The 19,547-nt window shown below is 38.6% G+C and overlaps 1 protein-coding gene across 8 annotated transcripts in view; it reads left to right on the plus strand.

Moving 5' to 3' along the window:
- The window catches only part of LPAR1 (lysophosphatidic acid receptor 1), a 170,360-nt gene that overhangs the window by 54,220 nt on the left and 96,593 nt on the right, over positions 1-19,547 (plus strand). For 5 of the 8 annotated variants that reach the window (XM_050761437.1, XM_050761442.1, XM_050761438.1 and 2 more), the window contains exons 2-3: positions 12,082-12,159; positions 13,412-13,559. In XM_050761437.1, the coding sequence (XP_050617394.1) occupies positions 13,515-13,559 (45 nt within the window). In that variant the 5' untranslated portion in view covers positions 12,082-12,159; positions 13,412-13,514. Of the gene's footprint in view, positions 1-12,081; positions 12,160-13,411; positions 13,560-19,547 lie in introns of those variants that run through there. The other 3 variants (XM_050761443.1, XM_050761441.1, XM_050761444.1) reach the window with 2 other exon arrangements.

Consider the following 19,547-nt stretch of genomic DNA (forward strand, 5'->3'; position numbering starts at 1 on the left):
CTTCTAAGTAGAGATTTTCTCCCATTTTCTAAGCATTGTAACACAAACTAGCTTGACCTTGAGGCTAAACAGTTTGGCCAATATATCCTTTGCCTTCATGGTGACACTTATTCTAAGATAGTAATCTCCATAATTTGAATTTTACAATTCTTGGTTTTTTTGGTAAGTGTAAGGATAGCGTTCCTATCCATCAGGACCACTTCTAAAATGAAAACTATATAGCTGGCAATACAGTCTTTGAAATTAAGACAGTGAGTTTACTTATATAAGTTTTGGTCAGTTTCTCCAGCTTCTAGAATACTGTACCCTGACCTGATAAAATACATGTAAAATGGCGCAATTGTGTTAATTGTGTTTCTCTCTCTGCATTCAGTGTGCGCAGGATGGGCTAGTTGTATTTCTTCCTTGGAATGCATCAGCTCTGTGCCCTGTAGAAAAAATGATAGACTTTTAGACCAATTTGAGAATAAAAGGTCTAATTGAAAAGCTGGAGTAGCAAATGAAAAGACTGATCTTATTTGTGAAAAAGGATTTATGAACATGAAATATATTGTATCCTGTGAGTACACTGAAGGCCTGATGCTTTGAGGAAAAGAGGAAAGCCACAGAGAGGAAAGTAGCCTGTAGCCACAGGTGGCGATGGTATTTTAAAACAAAACATAAGGTAGTCATTTGGTTTCTCAAATGCATTTCTGATTTCTTTGTCCTGAATCTGCATGTGAAGCAAATGGACCCATAGCCTCCTTCATCCCAGCTAAACCATTTGCTTCACTGTCAGTGAAGGGGATAGAGTCGGTAGTAGGGATAAGTAATCCAGATAAAAAGTTTAGCATGGCCGTATCTCTGTCATCCTGTTTTCCCCTTTCCTTTTTCCGATTCTTTAAACCAGAAATTCTGATTTTATCAACTTTAGAAATGAAATAGTACTGATTGGCTCCTTTCTCAAAAGGTGAAGAATGGTCTCCTTTTTCTTGTGATTTTCTGTAGTTTTCATCTTAGCTTATTAGTTACACGTATTTCAACTATGTGTGTTAAGTGAAATAAGCTAGTCACAGACAAACTTTGCATATTCTTATTTGTAGGAACTAAAAAAATTAAAACAATTGAACGTATGGTGATTAAAAATAGAAGGATAGTTATGAGAGGTTAGGAAGGTGGGTTGGTTAATGGGTACAAAAATATAGTTAAATAGAATGAATAAGATCTAGTGTTTCGTAGCACAACAGGGTGAATTTATTGCACATTTAATAATAATTAAAAGTATAATTGGATTATTGGATTGTTTGTAACACAAAGCAAGGATAAGTGCTTGAGGTGATGCATACCCCATTTACCCTGATGTGACTATTACATATCACATGCCTGCATCAAAATAGCCTGTATACCCCATGAATATATACACCTACTATGTACCCACAAAAATTAAAAATATTAAAAGTGGCTTGTTTTTGTTATTGCAGGTAAACAAAGGCTTGATTGGCTGTAGAATTTTTGAATCATTCCGTATTTCTGACAAAATCTTGAAATTTATTCCTTCATCTTATTTGTTGGGGTGAGGTTAATGGCTGTGTCCAGCCCATTTTTTTTTTCCCATTATGATTTGATTTATTTTCCCCATTTGATTTTTTTAATGGGATTTCTTTTAATTTTTAAAGCTTATTAACTTAAACTTGTTTTTCAGTTATCATTTACTTCATAGTTTTCCTGGAATTTTTAATCGTGGTAAAATACATATAACATAAAATTTACCCTCTTAACCATTTAAGTGTGTAGTTCAGTAGTGTTAAGTGTATTCAGACTGTTGTGCAACCAATCTCCAGAACTCTTTTCATCTTGTAAAACTGAAACTCCATACCCATTATACAGCAATTTCTCATTCATCCTTCTCCCCCAGTCCCTGGCAAGTACTACTGTACTTTGTCTCTATTAATTTGACTACTCTATTAGCTATCTGATATATGTGGAGTATTTGTCCTTTTTTGACTGGCTTATTTCACTAGCATAATGTCTTCAGGGTTCATCTATGTCACAGCATTTGCCAGAATATCCTTTTGAAGGCTGGATGATAATCCATTGTATGTATATACCAATTTAGTTTATGTCTGTTCATCTGCTGTTGAAAACTTGGGTTGCTTCTACCTCTTGGCTCTCGTAGATAATGCTACTTTGAACATGGGTATACAAATATCTCTTTGAAAGATCATTTTCAATTATTTTGGATATATACCCAGAGGTGGGATTGCTAAATCATATGGTAATTCTATTTTTAATTTTTTGAGGAACCTCTATACTGTTTTCCACACTGATTGTACCATTTTTGGTCCCACCGGCCGTGCCAAAGGGTTCCAGTTTGTCCGCATCCTTGCTAATACTTCTTTTCTTATTTTGATAATGGCTATCTTAATGGTGTCAGATGTTATCTTACTATTTTGATTTGCATTTGCATTTTACTGATGATTAGTGATGTTGAACATCTCTTCATGTTTGGCCGTGTGTGTGTGTGTGTGTGTGTGTGTGTGTGTGTGTGTGTGTACATTTTTGTAGAAGTGTCTACTCAAGTATTTTGCCCAATTTTTAAGTTGCTTGTTTTTGATTTTGAGTTGTAGGAGTTAGGAAAGTTTACTTTTATCGCTAAGTAACTTCTGTTCCACTTATTTTTCTCAAGTGTGCCGATTATGTTGAATCTTTGTGTTCTGTAATTTATATCCATAATTTCTTTTTAAATTTTTGTTATTTTTATATTTTATTATTTTACTTTAAGTTCTGGAGTACATGTGCACAACATGCAGGTTTGTTACATAGGTATACATGTGCCATGTTGGTTTGCTGCACACATCAACTTGTCATTTACATTAGGTATTTCTCCTAATGCTATACCTCCCCCAGTCCACCACCCTGTGATAGGCCCTAGTGTGTGATGTTCCCCTCCCTGTGTACATGTGTTCTCATTGTTCAGCTACCACTTATGGGTGAGAATATGTGGTGTTTGGTTTTTCTCTTCTTGTATTACTTTGCTGAGAGTGATGGTTTCCAGTTTCCTCCCTGTGCCTGCAAAGGGCATGAACTCATCCTTTTTTATGGCTGCATAGTATTCCATGGTGTGTATGTACCACATTTTCTTTATCCAGTCTATCATTGATGGGCATTTGGGTTGGTTTCAAGGCTTTGCTATTGTGAACAGCGCTGCAATAAACATATGTGTGCATGTGTCTTTATAGTAGAATGATTTATAATCTTTTAGGTATATACCCAGTAATGGGATTGCTGGGTCAAATGGTATTTCTAGTTCTAGATCCTTGAGGAGTTGCCACACTGTCTTCCACAATGGTTGAGCTAATTTACACTCCTACCAACAGCGTAAAAGCATTCCTATTTCCCCACATCCTCTCCAGCATCTGTTGTTTCCCGACTTTTTAATGCTCACCATTCTAACTGGCGTAAGATGGTATCTCATTGTGGTTTTGATTTGCATTTATCTAATGACCAGCGAAGGTGAACATTTTTTCATAAGTTTGTTGGCTACATAAATGTCTTCTTTTGAGAAGTGTCTGTTCATATCCTTTGCCCACTTTTTGATGAGGTTGTTTTCTTCTTGTAAATTTGTTTAAGTTCTTTGTAGATTCTGTATGTCCATAATTTCTAATCAATCTAGTAAATTCCATTATTGTAAGTACATGTACTTTTTCCCAAGCCAGACTTCCATGGCACCAACTCAGTTTTCTGCAGTGGCACTTCTGTCTTTTGTAGTTTTAAATTTTTAGTTTCTGCAATGTTATTATTAATTTTTAAAATTTTCCTAAAAAATTTAAAAATCAAACTTGTAAATTTTTATAATTTAAAAATATATAGGTAGATACTTTATTTGGCAAACAATTCTAGCTATCACTTTTACCATGTTCACTATATTGTTCACAGTATCATAAGTATTACTGCAGGTGTCTTAGGTATATTAATCAATTCAGTTCTTACAGTTATATGTGGCAACCTTACTATTATCATACCCATTTTACAGAGGAGAAACTGAGACAAGGAGACATGACATAACCTGCCCAAGGTCACACTGGCAAGACAAGGATTTGAACCTAGGCAGTTGGATTCCCTAGCGTACTGTACTTGTAACTACTATGCAGCACTGCCTGTCTCTCTTCCTCCTTTTCTTAAAAAAAAAAAAAAAAAGAAAGAAAAGAAATGTATGTGCTTTATTTGAATTCTGATTCAACCAACCAAAGTGTTAAAAGTTATAAGAAAATTAGGGGATTGTGAAATTACTGAATATTTGATGATATCAAGTACCTCTGGTTAATTTTTTAAGTGTGATGATGGTAAGGTAGTTTCCTTATACAAGGGTTCTTTTAAGGACAAAACAACTAAATTAGTTAACATAAAGTTATTTACAACGTATATTTTATGCTGAGTTATTTACAGAAGAAATTAAATGATGCTTGGGATTTGTTCCTCTATATTATCTTTTAATATATTCATTTTAATTGATGTACAGTTATACATATTTATGGGATATAGTGTGATATTTTGATACATGCATACAATGTGTAATGATCAAATTAAGGTAATTAACATATCTATCACCTCAAACCTTCATCATTTCTTTATATGGGTAACAGTCAAAGTCCTTTCTTCTAGCTATTTGAAAAAATACAATAAATTGTTGTTTGCTATAAGTCACTCTTCAGAGCTATAGAACACTAGAAGTTATTCTTGCTATCTAGGTTTAACTTTGTATATCTGTTAACCAAACTCTCGCTATCCCTCCCTGTTCCCTAGGCTTCCTAGTACCTAGTAAGCACTATCCTACTCTCTACTTTTGTGAGATAAACTTTTTTAGCTCCCTCATAGGAGTGAGAACATTGCAGTATTTATCTTTCTGTGCCTGACTTCGCTTAACATACAGTCCTCAAGGCTCATCCCTGTTGCTGCAAATGACAGGATGTATGTAATTTAAAGTGTCAAGTAGCTCTGAGGCTTGCCAGGAAAGAGGAGTCCTTGCTCCCTTCCTACAATTTTATCTTCCCCAGAGACCACTGTCAGTTGTTTTAGCAGCCTCATTTGATATTTGCATTGAATCTGTAAGATTTTTTTTTTTACTTCTTTTTGAAAATTTTTAAAATTGTGAATATATTTTGAAATATGTACTTTGTGGAATTCTAAGATTTTTATTTCTTTTTGTCTTCCTAGTTTTGAACATTTAGAGATGTACCATGTGCAAAGTGTACTGTTCACATACTCCCATCCTGAACCTCCTTGTCTTAGTATAGTTAGGTCAAAATTTTGACTAGGCCATTATTCAGTGTTAATAGGATGATGACTTTGTTAATGCCTTTCATATCTGAGCCATGTAGAATTCTATGAATCCTTTTCCTCTTCTGCAAATTTTTTGTTTTATTTAAACTAATTGTTCTTTTGATGTTTGCTTAGTTTTCTATGGGCTTTTTACTCATTCAGTCCTAAACGCTCTTGGTTATCCAAATCTCCACTTGATATACTACTTCTTGAGTCTTCTTGTGTATCACCCAAGGATTTCCCTTCACAATTATGTCAGGAGTTCCCTTTTTTCCCACTCCTGTATTGGACTCCTGTTTCCTGTATCACATGCCTGTCTTTTTCTTAGTTTCCTCTCTGCTTTGCAGAAGAACATCCGCCAATAGAGTTCTAGCTTGTAAACTGCCTTCCTCATTGCTTCATTGTATTCTAGCTTTCAGGGTTGCTGTTGAAAAGTCCAAAGACTTTCTGATTCCTAATCCTTTGCTTATGAGCTTCCCTACCTGCTTTATGATATTTTATAGGACCTTTTTAATATCCTTACAGTTAAAAAAATACAACTCTTGATGACCGATACTGTGTTTAATGTGGGCATATTGAAATCAAATGAAATGGGCAGGTAGGCACTCAGTGAGCCCTTACAGTCTGCACAATTATGACCTTACATTTTAGGAAATATTTTGAGTTAGTCATTTGACTTCACTCCCACCCCCATTTCCTTTACTCTTTTATTCTGGAATTCTATTTGACTATTAGACCTTCTGGACTCATTTTGTAGCCTTCTCACTTTTACTGTTCTAGTCTCCTTTACTTTTTTTTTTTTAAACTCTACATTTTGGGCACATTCCTTAAAGTTATATTCCAGTCTGTCTACTGAATTTTTTTTGAAATTCTTAAAAATTGACGTATAAAATTATATGTATTTATCATACACAACATGATATTTTGAAATATATATATATACACACACACATACGTACATAGCAGAATGGTTAAGTCTAGCTAATTAACAAATGCATTACTTCACATAGTCTTCATTTTTTTGTGGTAAGAACAGTTAACATCCACTGCCTTGGCATTTTCCAAGAATACCATGTATCATCATTATCTATAGTCACCATCCTACATGATAGATCTGACCTTATTCCTCCTAACTGCAGTAGATCTGACCTTATGCCTCCTGTCTAACTGTAAATATGTATCCTTTGATCAACATCTTCCCAACTTCCTCTCCCCACAACCACCCCAGCCTTTGGTAACTACCACTTTGCTCTATACTTCTGTGAGAACAACTTTTTTAGAATTTTGAATTACCACTTTTTAAGCATCCTGTTTTTGTTTGAATAAGTGCAATATATTATTCTTGATGTTACTATTGTTAAACCTATTCATCTGCTCAGATTCCAGAGAGAAAAATCCTTCAGCCTCAGGCCTTAGATGGTGTAAGACTGGCTTTAGATGCTATTTAGCTCCAATACAGGGAAGAGATAATAAGAAACAATACAAGCTTCAGCTCTAGCCTGCCTGTATCTCATCTTGTTCCTCCAGGTTTGGGGTTCAGGAATTTTTTCTATTTTGTTTCTATCAGACCATAGGGCTCTCTGAAGAATGATACACAGTCTGAAAAATTTCCCCATTTTATCTAAATTGTTGTTCATCTATAATAGTTTTCTAAAGTTTTGAGAATAAATTTGTCCTTTCCTGGTTTCAGCAATGATGGTTTCTTCTTTCCTCCTTTATTGCTTTTTGTTCATCTATTCTGTTTTGGGGATGAAGGCAAAAATCTTTACCCATGTAGCTTCCCCCAACCACCTCTGAAAAGTCTGTTTTATCTTTTGCATCACTAATTTTATTTTTTGCTTTTTAAAAATATTCTACTTTCTGCTTCATTGGTTGCTTTTATTCAAGTTCATAATTCAGATTTTCTTTTCTGGTTAACACACACTCTTTTCTGGTCTCACGTTTCTTTCTATGACTACCTGCTCTATGTGCAAATGTCCCCTGGAATTTTAAGAACATGAGCTAGAAATTTTCTGTTAATAGAGTTTTCTCTTTTATGTAGTATACCTATTTCTTAAGTAAATATTTTCTCTGATTCTAGAATCTTCCCCTTTTTTGAACCATAATGTGTTCTATTTGCTTGGTGGATTTAGATTTTTCTCCTTTGCTTATCCTTAGGGAAGTCAACGCATATTCAGTATCGGGTATTGCCCTGTGTTCCTCCCTCCCTCCCTACCTCCCTCCCTTCCTTCTTTCCTTCCTTCTCTTTTTGTTTTAAAAATTTACTTTAAGTTCCGGGATACATGTGCAGAACATGCAGGTTTGTTACATAGGTATACATGTGCCATGGTGATTTGCTGCACCTATCAACTCATCTAGGTTTTAAGCCCCGCATGCGTTAGCAACCCTGTGTTCTTTCAAGAAACTTGGATGAGTCACTATTTGACTCAAGTCCAGACAAAGGAAAAAGGTTACATTTGTAGTAGATTAATTTACCAATTATGAATTCATATTCCTGTGAGGCCTGGGAAAAGTGCCAGGATCAGTTCCAGAAGTAATCACAGGGAAGTTTGCCTCAAACCAGAGACTTTCTTTTAGGTATTTGGTGTGGCACTCAGTAATTAGCAAGGTCATTGTCACTTGGCGTGGCTGCCGTTGCCAGGAGCCAGCTGGGAGTGTCTTTTTCTCACGTGTTTTCCGTGGTAGTCATCATAGCCACCTGTCAACCAGAAGTAAATGCAGCCAGAGGTTACTTGCTTGGCTGGCCTCTGAAGCCAGGAACCCTTTTAAAGGAGTTAGTGTATTTTAAATGTACCCCGAGTCTCCCTGGGCTTCAGCGCCCCCATCCCACTGAACTAGGGGTATCATTATGGGTTTGGTGGATTCTCATTTGCTTATTTTCTGGTCGTGCAGTTGCAGTTTCACATGAAGAGGATATCGTGTTTTAGTCCTTTTGTCAACCTCCCATGTTGATTCTTTCAAGTATATATTTCTGAATGTTTAAGATCTATCTCTAGTTTCCAGGGCTGATTCAGGATATTTCCTGTCTTATAATCAGCTGGTCATTTCTTTGGTAATCTGGCACAAAAAAATACGCTTATAGCTTTCTTATTTGGAAATTGTATTTTATACATGAGATTTGAATTGTAGGGGGATACTGAGGTAATTTAGACCCAGTGATTATAAAGGAATGGATGAATGATCCAATAAATAAATAGATGACAAAGCTCATCTTTTGCAAGTGAGAGGCATTAGAGGTAATTTTACGGTTTTGAGAAGAGAAATATAGATGAGAAGAGATGCCTAGGAGAATAGAAAATGGAGACAACTAGGAAAGAAGAGAAGGGGCAACAGTAATGCTCCAAGGGCAGTTGGAGAGCCTGATGTCAGCCGGGCAAACCCACATTGCTTCATGGTTTTCTATGGCTAGAACATAGTTTTGAAGCTCAAGCAAAGGAAATGGAGAGTTAGGTTGATGGCAGGCTAGAAGAGTTGCAGCACAGGTGTCGAAGTACTTGGAAGAGTTCAGAGGGGTATATTTCTTAGTCTCATTCTGTTGCCCAGGCTGGAGTGCAGTGGTGTGATCTTGGCTCACTGCAACTTCTGCCTCCTGGATTCAAGCAGTTCTCTGCCTCAGCCTCCTGAGCAGCTGGGATTACAGGTGCCTGCCACCATGCCTAGCTAATTTTCTTTTTCTTTTTGTTTTTCTTTTTTGTATTTTCAGTAGAGATGGGGTTTCACTATCTTGGCCAGGCTGGTCTTGAACTCCTGACCTCATAATCCACCCGCCTCGGCCTCTCAAAGTGCTAGGATTACAGATGTGAGCCACCACGCCCTGCCCGGGGTGTATTTCCTTAAAAATTATTGTGCAACTCTCTAGTTGACAGTCTGGGGCTCTGGTAAGGCAGGGAGTTTGTCTGTCAAAGTGAACCAGCTTGCTCAGCTAGATACTGCATGGCATGATTACTTAGGGTGATGTCTTTTTTGTCTTTAGTTCCCCCATGATTTGTGCAGTTTCGTAAATAAGTTGAGAAGCAAATAGATTTCATAATATAATTTTAAGACTTTGCTCCCAAAAGAAAACTGATTTGTACCTTTGAAGTTAAATGTCGTTCAGCCCTTGTATTTGGCAAAGTAACCATACGCTATTTTATAAAGCATTCTCGTAATGTGTGAATAGGTTCAACAAAATTAGACATGTCTCATGTTTTAGGAGAAGGCAGTTAATTTTCTGTCTTATTTTCTTCTTGAAAATGTGAAACTAACCATCTGTCATGTTTATTAGGCATCTCAAGGAAATGAAACATCCAAATGAGGGTCACATGATTAAAATTTTATATAGATGAGAGGAGCACAAGGTTCTCTGTCTCAGGGTCACTCTGCAAGTCATCTGACTTTCATCCTACTTTCTCCATTTTTTATCTGACATTTTTGCTTAAAGATTCCACATGCTTTCCATCTCTTTTTAATCTTTGATCACTTGGAGTATTGGCCTGTGGAAAGAGTATGAATCTTAGCGTAGGCCCTGGTTCATACCTCAGCTCTTTCAGTTCCTGACTGTGTGACTGGGGGTATGTTGCATAATCTCACAATACCTTTCAAAGCCTCAGATGTCTCCCTTGTAAAATAATTGAATAGTATCTGCTTCAAACTCTAGGGTAAATTACTGCTCCAAAGCTCAGCATCCAGTGGCCTTTCATTAAATTCCAGTCTCCCATCTTTCCCTCTGCTGTTGTTAGTAATAACGCCATATGACATATTTGTTTGGTGGATCTCATCCATTTCTATATCGCTTTCCTTACTATAAGCTAGCTGCCTCTATTTACCTTTCAGGCAACTCTCTATATTCTGAATATTGAATATATTTTAAGGTTCTATTGCTTAATGACATAGCTTGGTGAAATGATGTTAGACCCGAGCATATAGTATGCATCCTTAAGAATGGAATGTTGTGTGCTTGATTTTTTGCTTTATAGTTATATTATTGATATATTCATTTATGTCACATAGAACAAGATAATGTGAATTATAAATACATAAGAGGGAGAAAGGAAAAATGAAAGTAGGAGTGGGCAAAAAATAATGCTAGGAATAAGTTCAATATAAAACAGTGCACCTTGGGGTTCCTGTAATTTTCTTGGGTAAGTTCGGCACTCTAGCAGTCATCTTGAAAAAAGAAAGTTCCTGTATACATATACTTTTCTCCTGGGTTGTTTATTTACTTTCACAGTGTGATAAACAAGTCTTATTTGTTCCTATAACTGAGACTAAGGAGAACATCAGTATTGTCACAAGGCAGCTGTGGAATTTGCTGTTGAATGTCATGACAAGATAGCTTGATAACTTTACTACTTATTTGTCAATGAAAATAATTGCTCGAATGGGAGAAGAAAATAGGAAGGCTCTATAGTTCTAAGCAGCTAGAACCTAAAGTGATTGAAACTGTAGTATGAAGGATACTGCACAAAAATGTAGCAATTAAATTTAAGCTTATAAAAGTTGCTGTCAAACCTAGATTATTTCTTAGAAAAGCAGCACTTCTGAGCCTCTCATTTGCCTGGTATTCCTGAGCTAATATAGGGTAGCACCATGGGATTTGGGGGACAAAGGACTTGGATTAAATGTCTAACTGCACAGTTCCTAGCATACAAGATTTGGATCTTGTGACCTCTGGTTCATTACTTTTACTATTATGAAAATTATCATTTCCCAATAGTTTAAAAAGTGTTCAGGTAGCCAGGTGCGGTGGCTCACGCCTGTGCTTTGGGAGGCCGAGGCGGGCGGATCACCTGAGGTCAGGAGTTCGAGACCAGCCTCAACATGGAGAAATCCCATCTCTACTAAAAAAAAAAAAACAAAATTAGCCGGGCGTGGTGCTGCATGCCTGCAATTCCAGCTACTCGGGAGGCTGAGGCAGGAGAACTGCTTGAACCTGGGAGGCAGAGGTTGCTGTGAGCCGAGATCGGGCCATTGTACTCCAGCCTGGGCAACAAAAACTCTGTCTCAAAAAAGAAAAAAGAGAAAAAAGGTGTTCAGGTATCATCTTGCATGCTGGTGAAACTAGAAAGCGTATTTACTGACAAAAGCTCCTTAAAGGCAAGGTTGACTTAGCCTTACTTCTTGTGCGCCCAGTTCCCTATTGATGCTCAATAACTCTTTTTTTTTTTTTTTTTTTTTTTTTTTTTTTTTTTAGACGGAGTCTCACTCTGTTGCCCAGGCGGGAGTGCAGTGGCATGATCTCGGCTCACTGCAACCTCCGCCTTCTGGGTTTCAGTGGTTCTCCTGCCTCAGCCTCCCGAGTAGGTGAGATTACAGGCATGTGCCACCACACCCAGCTAATTTTTATATTTTTAGTAGAGATGGGGTTTCACCATGTTGGTCAGGCTGGTCTCAAACTCCTGACCTCTAATGATCTGCCCCCATTGACCTCCCAAAGTTTTGAGATTACAGGCGTGAGCTGCTGTGCCCGGCCAATAACGTCTTTGAATAAAAGAAAGGATATTGTTAGGGGGTATGAAAATCACCAGAAAATGAAAATGTTTCTTAAAAATGAAAGAATTTTTAAAAGTTCTTTTCTTAAAATGAAAAATTTTTTTCTTCTGGACTAAATTGCAATGTGGAAAGAGTCACATCAGCCTTTGGACAGAACTAGGGCCGTGATTTAGTGTGCGGAAGTTAGCATCTCTCTGAGTTTTCTTAATGAACATGTGAATAAGAGAAGATTTGGTTATACTTTGTGCTTATTTAGCATCCTCTCTTTGAGGATGTCAAAAGGATTTTAGAAATGTTCTCTTTCTCACACAGGTGGACATCTGATTTATGAAGCTCCCCATCCACCTGTCTGAGTACCTGACTTCTCAGGACTGACTCCTACAGCATCAGGTATCTTGCCTTTCTTTAGTCTTAAAAGCGGTGACTAAGTTCCTTGAGTAAATATAGGCAGGGAACACATTCACTTTGTTATGTTTCATATAGGCCTGGGAATTGGAGTTGCTGCTGTAGTACTGGTCCTACCGTTAAATGTGTGACTCTAGTCCCTTTTGTTCTCTAAGCCTCAATTTTTTCTTCTGCAAATAGGTGGGGTTGGACTGGGTGATATCTAATTACTTGACGGTATTATGGTAGTCCACCCTTATCCGAAGTTTCACTTTCCACGGTTTCAGTTACCTGCAGTCAAACTTGGTCCAAAAATATTAAATGAAAAATTTCAGAAATAAACAATTCACAAGTTGTAAATTGCACTCCATTCTGGATAGTGTGGGTGAAATCTCATACTGTCCATGTGATTCATCCCTTTGTCCTGCATCTCCACGTATGCTACCTGCACATTAGTCACTTAGTAACTGTCTCTGTTATTTACAAGGTTGGGTACTATTCACAGTTTCTTTTTCTTTTTCTATTTTTTAAAGATGGAGTCTCGCTCTGTCGCCCAGGCTGGAGTGCAGTGCTGCCATCTTGGCTTACTGCGACCTCCACCTCCCAGATTCAAGCAATTCTCCTGCCTCAGCCTCCTGAGTAGCTAGGATTACAGGCACGTGCCACCATGCCCGGCTAATTTTTGTATTTTTAGTAGAGATGGGGTTTTGCCATGTTGGCCAGGCTGGTCTCAAACTCCTGACCTCAGGTAATCCTTCCCTCTCGGCATCCCAAAGAGCTGAGATTATAGGCTTGAGCCACCACGCCTAACCCACTATCCACCGTTTCAAGTATCCACTGGGGGGCTTAGAATCCACTCCTCAGATAAGTGGGGGTGGTTACTGCATTCCCTTTGCCCTCTATGTAAGCCATCAGCTCTCCACTATGGATTATTCAATTCCTTTATTATTTAATGGCAGGATGGCTTTTCCCACCGACTCACCCTCCCCAGCTCTGCAACTTGAAACTGTCTTCCCAAAACATCTACCTGGCATGTTGGATTCAAACCTATGAAAATTCCTCAACTTAAGAGTATTTGGACAGATAGCACAGAAGTCATGGCTTTTAGACCTTAGCTTTTCCCTACAGGCTTTCTGTTTGCATTAAGCTAGTATTTGAAACTTGACTCTAGGGATTCTTACCTCCTTTGGCCAACGGTACTTCACACCCATATGCTAGTCCTTTTATGCTAAATGTGGGTTTTCCTGTTGTTTTCCAGATACACAGCTTCTCCTAGCATGACCTTGATCTGATCAGCAAACAAGAACATTTGTCTCCCGTAGTTCTGGGGCCTATTCACCATCTACAACCACAGAGCTGTCATGGCTGCCATCTCTACTTCCATCCCTGTAATTTCACAGCCCCAGGTAAGGGCTTCAGACTAGCAGAGGTCTGACGTAATCATAAGTTTGTCAAATATTTAAACTGGGTTTCAGGAAGTGTGTTTGACTCTAGGGATCATGTATATCTCTCTCGCTATCATTTGGTGAGTATTTGAATAATGGTGCTTTTGTGAGTGAGGTGCCATTTAGTTCAGGAAGCAGCTGGAACAATGAACAAGTGATTTTAGTGAACTGGCCTCTGTTCATAGGAGGCCTTGGTTTTCAGTGCTTAGGATGCCCGACTGTCACTATAGGCATCACACTCTAAATCAAAATAAGTCAGTAGTAAACCCTGCTGCTTTTCCTCTCTTGGCTTTTTTTGTGGGCTGGGGGTTGGGGTGGGGTTTAATGAAATATATCAGAATGGATCTAACTTTAACAAGTTTTTTGAGGGCTGTCTTGTCGTCCTCCTCCTACACTTACTCTTTTGCCTTGACCTGTTCTAGGAACTTTGAAAACAAAATGCGATTCCAGGAACTTCTGAACAGCAATCGTATGCGTTATCTTTTTCTGTCCAGTGAAGAGCAGTAATACGGCAGGGACATGGTCTTTGTTCGGATGATTTTACAGCCTGATTTAATCAAGCATTCACTGGACTCTTTCAGATTCAGCAGGCAGCAGGGTACAATGTGGAAACAGACTTCGGAGTCATAAGGCCACAGTTCCCATCCCTGCTCCTCTGATTGCGGGATAAAAAGCCTTAGTCATGCCAACCTCGCTCAGCTTCAGATCTCTCTCATGTAATCGTTCCTCACATGATGGCTACATGGATTAAATGATGGTTTATATACATGAGGCATACAGAGGTGCGCAGGAAGTGTAGTTTCCCATTTACTCTTCATTTATCTTCTTTCTATAGTGTGACCTCCTCTCTCATTCGTGACAATCAAGTTTTGGCCAACTTTATTTTTATTTATTTATTTTTTTGAGAGGGAGCCTTGCTCTGGTACCCAGGCTGCAGTGCAGTGGTGTCATCTTGGCTCACTGCATCCTCTGCCTCCTGGGTTCAAGTGATTCTCCTGTCTCAGCTTCTCGAGTAGCTGAGATTACAGGCGCTTGCCACCAAGCCCAGCTAATTTTTGTATTTTAGTAGAGATGGGGTTTCACCATGTTGGTCAGGCTGGTCTTGAACCCTTGACTTCAAATGATCCACCTCCTTGGCCTCCCAAAGTGCTGCGATTACAGGCCTGAGCCACTGTGCCCAGCCTCGGGTACCTTTGAAGAAAAAAGCATACTTTCAAGAAAGAGCCATATTGATTGAAATTTGAACTTGATACAGAACGTTATTCCACACTGTTTTTTTCAGTATGATTTTGCAGGCTCTTCAATTTTGTATGTATTTTAATAGGGGTTTGTGTGTTTGTGAGAGAGGGAGAGAAGAAGGAGAGGGAAAAAGGAGAACAAGGGGCATTTTTCCTTCATATAGTATAGTGTTTTCTCCTCAGCACCATTTGGGATGTCATCATTGTTATCCACCTTGGGATTTTATCTTATGAATAAAGCCCTTTATTCATATCATATGAATACAGAATAAAGTACCAAGGCCTTCAGTATTATTTTCCAGAATGTTTAGTGTTACCATCGTCATATGCATTTCTCTTTCTGGTAAGTGGACCATTGTCCTTTCAACACTTCATTTACTTTGGGTGTTTGGTTTCCCTTATCTTCAGTAGACTTTTTTGGTATCCGAGAGACTTGGAGAATGGGCAAAGAGATTTAGTGCCTGTTACCTGAGGTCACCATTTCAAAGTCCACAGAAGCTGTTCCCATGTAATGACTCTTCTTAGTCCTTTTGTGAAGTGAGTTAGGCTAGTGCAGGTTTTCTAGACAAGGCATTTCCACATCCCGGTGTTGCTGCTGTCATCTGTCAGCATTTCCAACAGCTTCTTCTTATCTATACATCTTCTCTGTTACACAAGCTCCTATCGGCTGGTGAGGAATAGAAATACTTCTAAATGACTCATTTAATTAAAATGTTTAACACTGCTCAAAGGAGAAAGAGGTTCTATTTCATACAATTACTGGGGGAAATGTGTACTCTTGTAAATTCTCTGTGGGAAAGTAAATTGGTACAGTTACTCTGGAGGGTAATTCAACAGTATCTATTCAAATTATACATTACTGCACATGCCCTGCTGCTGTCTTGGAATCTACATTAGAAAAACACTCACACGTGAGCCCAAGGAGTGTATAAAGATATTCATTGAAGCATTGGTTGCAAACCATGAAATACAAAATTTTGTGAATATCCAATAGTAGAAAGACTTAATGAATTCAGGAATGTGGACATGATTGAAATACTATTCAGTCATTTTATTTCTTTTTCCTTTTTCCTTTTTCTTTCTTTCTTTTTTTTTCGAGACAGAGTCTTGCTCTGTTTCCCAGGCTAGAGTGTAGTGGCGCAATCTTGGCTCACTACAACCTCCGCCTTCTATATTCCAGCGATTCTCCTGCCTCAGCCTCCTGAATAGCTGGGAATACAGGCACGTGCCTCCACGCCTGGTTAATTTTTGTATTTTTAGCTGGGACGGGGTTTCACTGTGTTGTCCAGGCTGGTCTCAACTCCTGACCTCAGGCGATCTGCCCATCTCGGCCTCCCAAAGTTCTGGGACTATAGCCGTGAGCCACCGCGCCTGACCACTATTCAGTGGTTTTAAAATGAGGATATCTACACAGCCATATATTACTCCAAGATATCGTATGGAAGAAAAAGGAAGCAAGATGCAAAATAGTACTTATGGGAAGCTACCATTAAAATTCTAAAACAAGACTGTGTATTTTTAGGGACAAATATATGGTACATTAATGGAAATGGGTAATGTGAAAGTCCTAGAACATACATTCTTAACATAGTGATATTGCCCCAAGAGGACAAAAAGTGGGTTTGGGGAGATGAAAAAAATTCCTCCAAAGCTTATACCTTTATCCAACAAAATCTTATTCCTTAGTATTTAGTTTTTTCTCGTTATAGAAAATTTAAATATAATTAATTTTTCTCCTTAAGGATCACTAATGAGAAAAAAATGTGGCCAAGAAACACTGGTTTCTTGAGGGAGAAACATAGGCTCACCAGTCACCCTGCTTTGATTTACTAATTACCTGAGCCTGAGGGGAAGGTATCCACCCTCTTAGTGCCCCTATTTCCTTACCCACAGAATGAGCATGGTAATAATGAAGCCAACCTGATAGGGTTATTTTAAGGAGGAAATGAAATAATTTCTATAAAACTCAGAATAGTGCCTGGCACATATTCTGGGCACATATTGCCCAGTGTGTGTTAGCAAGCATTGTTACTATTGTTCAGCAAGCCTTGTGGCAGGCCTGGGGGATACAAGAATAAGTAAGAGAAATAAGTTTTGCTCTGCCAGAGTTTAGAGATAAGTGGGAGATATACAGATAAAACAAAAAGTTACAAGGTTTTGTCACCAATGCAGGAATGCACAAATACAGGAAGTATGGGTGCTCTGGGAGGAAAGTGGAGAACCCGGAAAAGATTTAGAGGATCAGGGAAGACTTCCTGAAGGAAGACCACTAGGCTGAGAACAAATGAATATGGGTTATCTTGGTAAAAGAGAAGAAAAAGCATGGGTGAATGTCAAGTGTCCCAGGGTGGTGTGTGTGTGTGTGTGTGTGTGTGTGTGTGTGTGTGTGTGTGTGTGTGTGTGAGAGAGAGAGAGAGCAAAGCATTTAGAATTCTGTTTTGGTTGGTTGCACTACAGTGGGGTGTGAGATTGTAAACAGTAATGTCCCTAGAGCCACCTATACCAACTCACAGAGGCGGATTGTTAAATTTTCAGGAATTTTGTGAGCCAGTTGACTTCATGCTAGCTTCTTGAAATCAGCCATATGAAATAGGTACACTGCAGAAATTGGCAAATGCTGGAATTAGCATAAATAGGTTAGGTTATAAAATTGGAGATTTTATAAGGCCTTTCAAACCATATTAACAAATTTAACATTGATCTTAAAGAAGTCTGTGTTAGCTTAATGGTCCCAGCCTTTGAAATAGACTTGGGTTCAAGTCCTGACTTTCGATAATTGTTTTATTGAGCAAGTCTGTTAATTAACTTTAACCAGGGTAGTTCCATTATCCTCGCTGTATTTTGGGAATAGTGGCAGCCTCTGATGGTTGGGGAACTAAGCCCACGGGGAAGGAGCCAGCTATACACTCGGGCATTAGGTCATAGAGATAGATAGCTGCTTCTGGAGAGATGCAGACCATTGGGTCACTTGGTTCCCAGGATCCTTTGGCCAGTGATGGACCTCCTAATTATATGTCAGTTCCTCGCATGTAATTTGTACAGTCAAATTTAGTTCAAGGCTCACTTGCCCTTGCCCTGAAACTTCTACTAATGTCTTCTCCCTTATTATCAGTTTTGCCCATGTTCAAAGAAGGTAAAAATAATTTAGATATAGCATCTTCTTAGGCAAAGCATAATAAGCAGCTCACTCAGTCACCTTAGCCTGGTATTGTTTGGCACATCAACTTGCATTCTTTTCCAGTGAATTCAGGGACTTTGTAAAGATAAATCCACATTCAAGTGTGAAAGGCCTAAAAACCCTTTTCTAAGGCCAAAACAACAATTTTTTAAAAAAGCTTTTGATTTTGTTTGTTACTCTATTCATTTAGTAACAAAGAGCATTTTTCTAATCAAGGCTGCCTAATACTACATATAAACTAATTAATATGAACAAATAGCTTGTGATTGTTTCAAACAATAATAGGGAAGAAAGCTTGCATTGTCATGCCTGCTGGGATTGCTGTTTAGTTAGTTGAAAGATATGCCTTGTGCTTTGAAGTGGAGCAAGTTCGTATTCTCTGCTTTACCCCTGCCTTGACTCTGAGACAGATTTTTATTTTCTCATGCTGAGAGAGCACCTAGCTCTTACAAAGCTAGGTGATGAATACTAAGACAAAACTGGACTAGCAGCAGCAAGAAGATGCTGTGTTTGTAGCCGATTTGTAACTCTGCTGGTCCAGACACAGAAAAAGAGTTTTCTTATCCAAAGGAAACTCCTGGGATGTATTTGCAGACAGGAACCTGTTCATCATTAGGCTGAGTTAATGTGTTCATGTCCTGTGGATATTGGGGGCATGGGGATGGGGTAGTAAACCAAACAAACTTGCAGCTCTCCAGAGCCATTTTCTGTTTCTAGCACTGTGTTAGGCACATTACCCTGTGCTTGATCAGGTTACTGTGGATAGAATTTGGATTAAAAGTTTCATTTTCGTTTTTCATGAAAGAGTCAATAGTTCAGTACCAGAGTGAGCAGTTTGGCTTCTCACAAACCTAGGATTATATTAGAGACGAGAATAGGTATCTGAGAACCTCAAAGGTATTCGGGTCTCACGCCTGTGATTCCAGTAAGGAAAGATTCTTCTATATCAGTATTTTTCAAGGTGTATCATGCTGTCTCTCATTTGTTATGTGATCATTTTGTTATTTTTTAATTTTAATTTTTATATTTATTTGAATTTAAATTATTTTATTTTAAAATATTTTACTTTAAGTACCGGGGTACATTGCAGAATGTGCAGTTTTGTTACATAGGTATACATGTGCCATGGTAGTTTGCTGTACTGGTCAACCCATCATCTAGATTGTTTTTTTTTTGAGATGGAATCTCTCTCTGTTGCCCAGGCTGGAGTGCAATGGCGTGATCTTGGCTCACAACAACCTCTGCCTCCCGGGTTCAAGTGATTCTCCTGCCTCAGCCTCCGGAGTAGCTGGGACTACAAGCGTGTGCCACTATGCCTTGCTAATTTTTGTATTTTTAGTAGAGATGGGGTTTCACTATGTTGGCCAGGCTGGTCTTGACCTCCTGACCTCATGATCTGCCCTCCTTGGCCCCCCAAAGTGCTGAGATTACAGGTGTGAGCCACCATGCCCAGCCCATCATCTAGGTTTTATGCCTGCATACAATAGGTATTTATCCTAATGCTCTCCCTCCCCTCTTCCCCCACCCCCAGAC

This window comes from Macaca thibetana, chromosome 15 (assembly GCF_024542745.1).
Source record: "Macaca thibetana thibetana isolate TM-01 chromosome 15, ASM2454274v1, whole genome shotgun sequence".
Taxonomy (NCBI): domain Eukaryota; kingdom Metazoa; phylum Chordata; class Mammalia; order Primates; family Cercopithecidae; genus Macaca; species Macaca thibetana.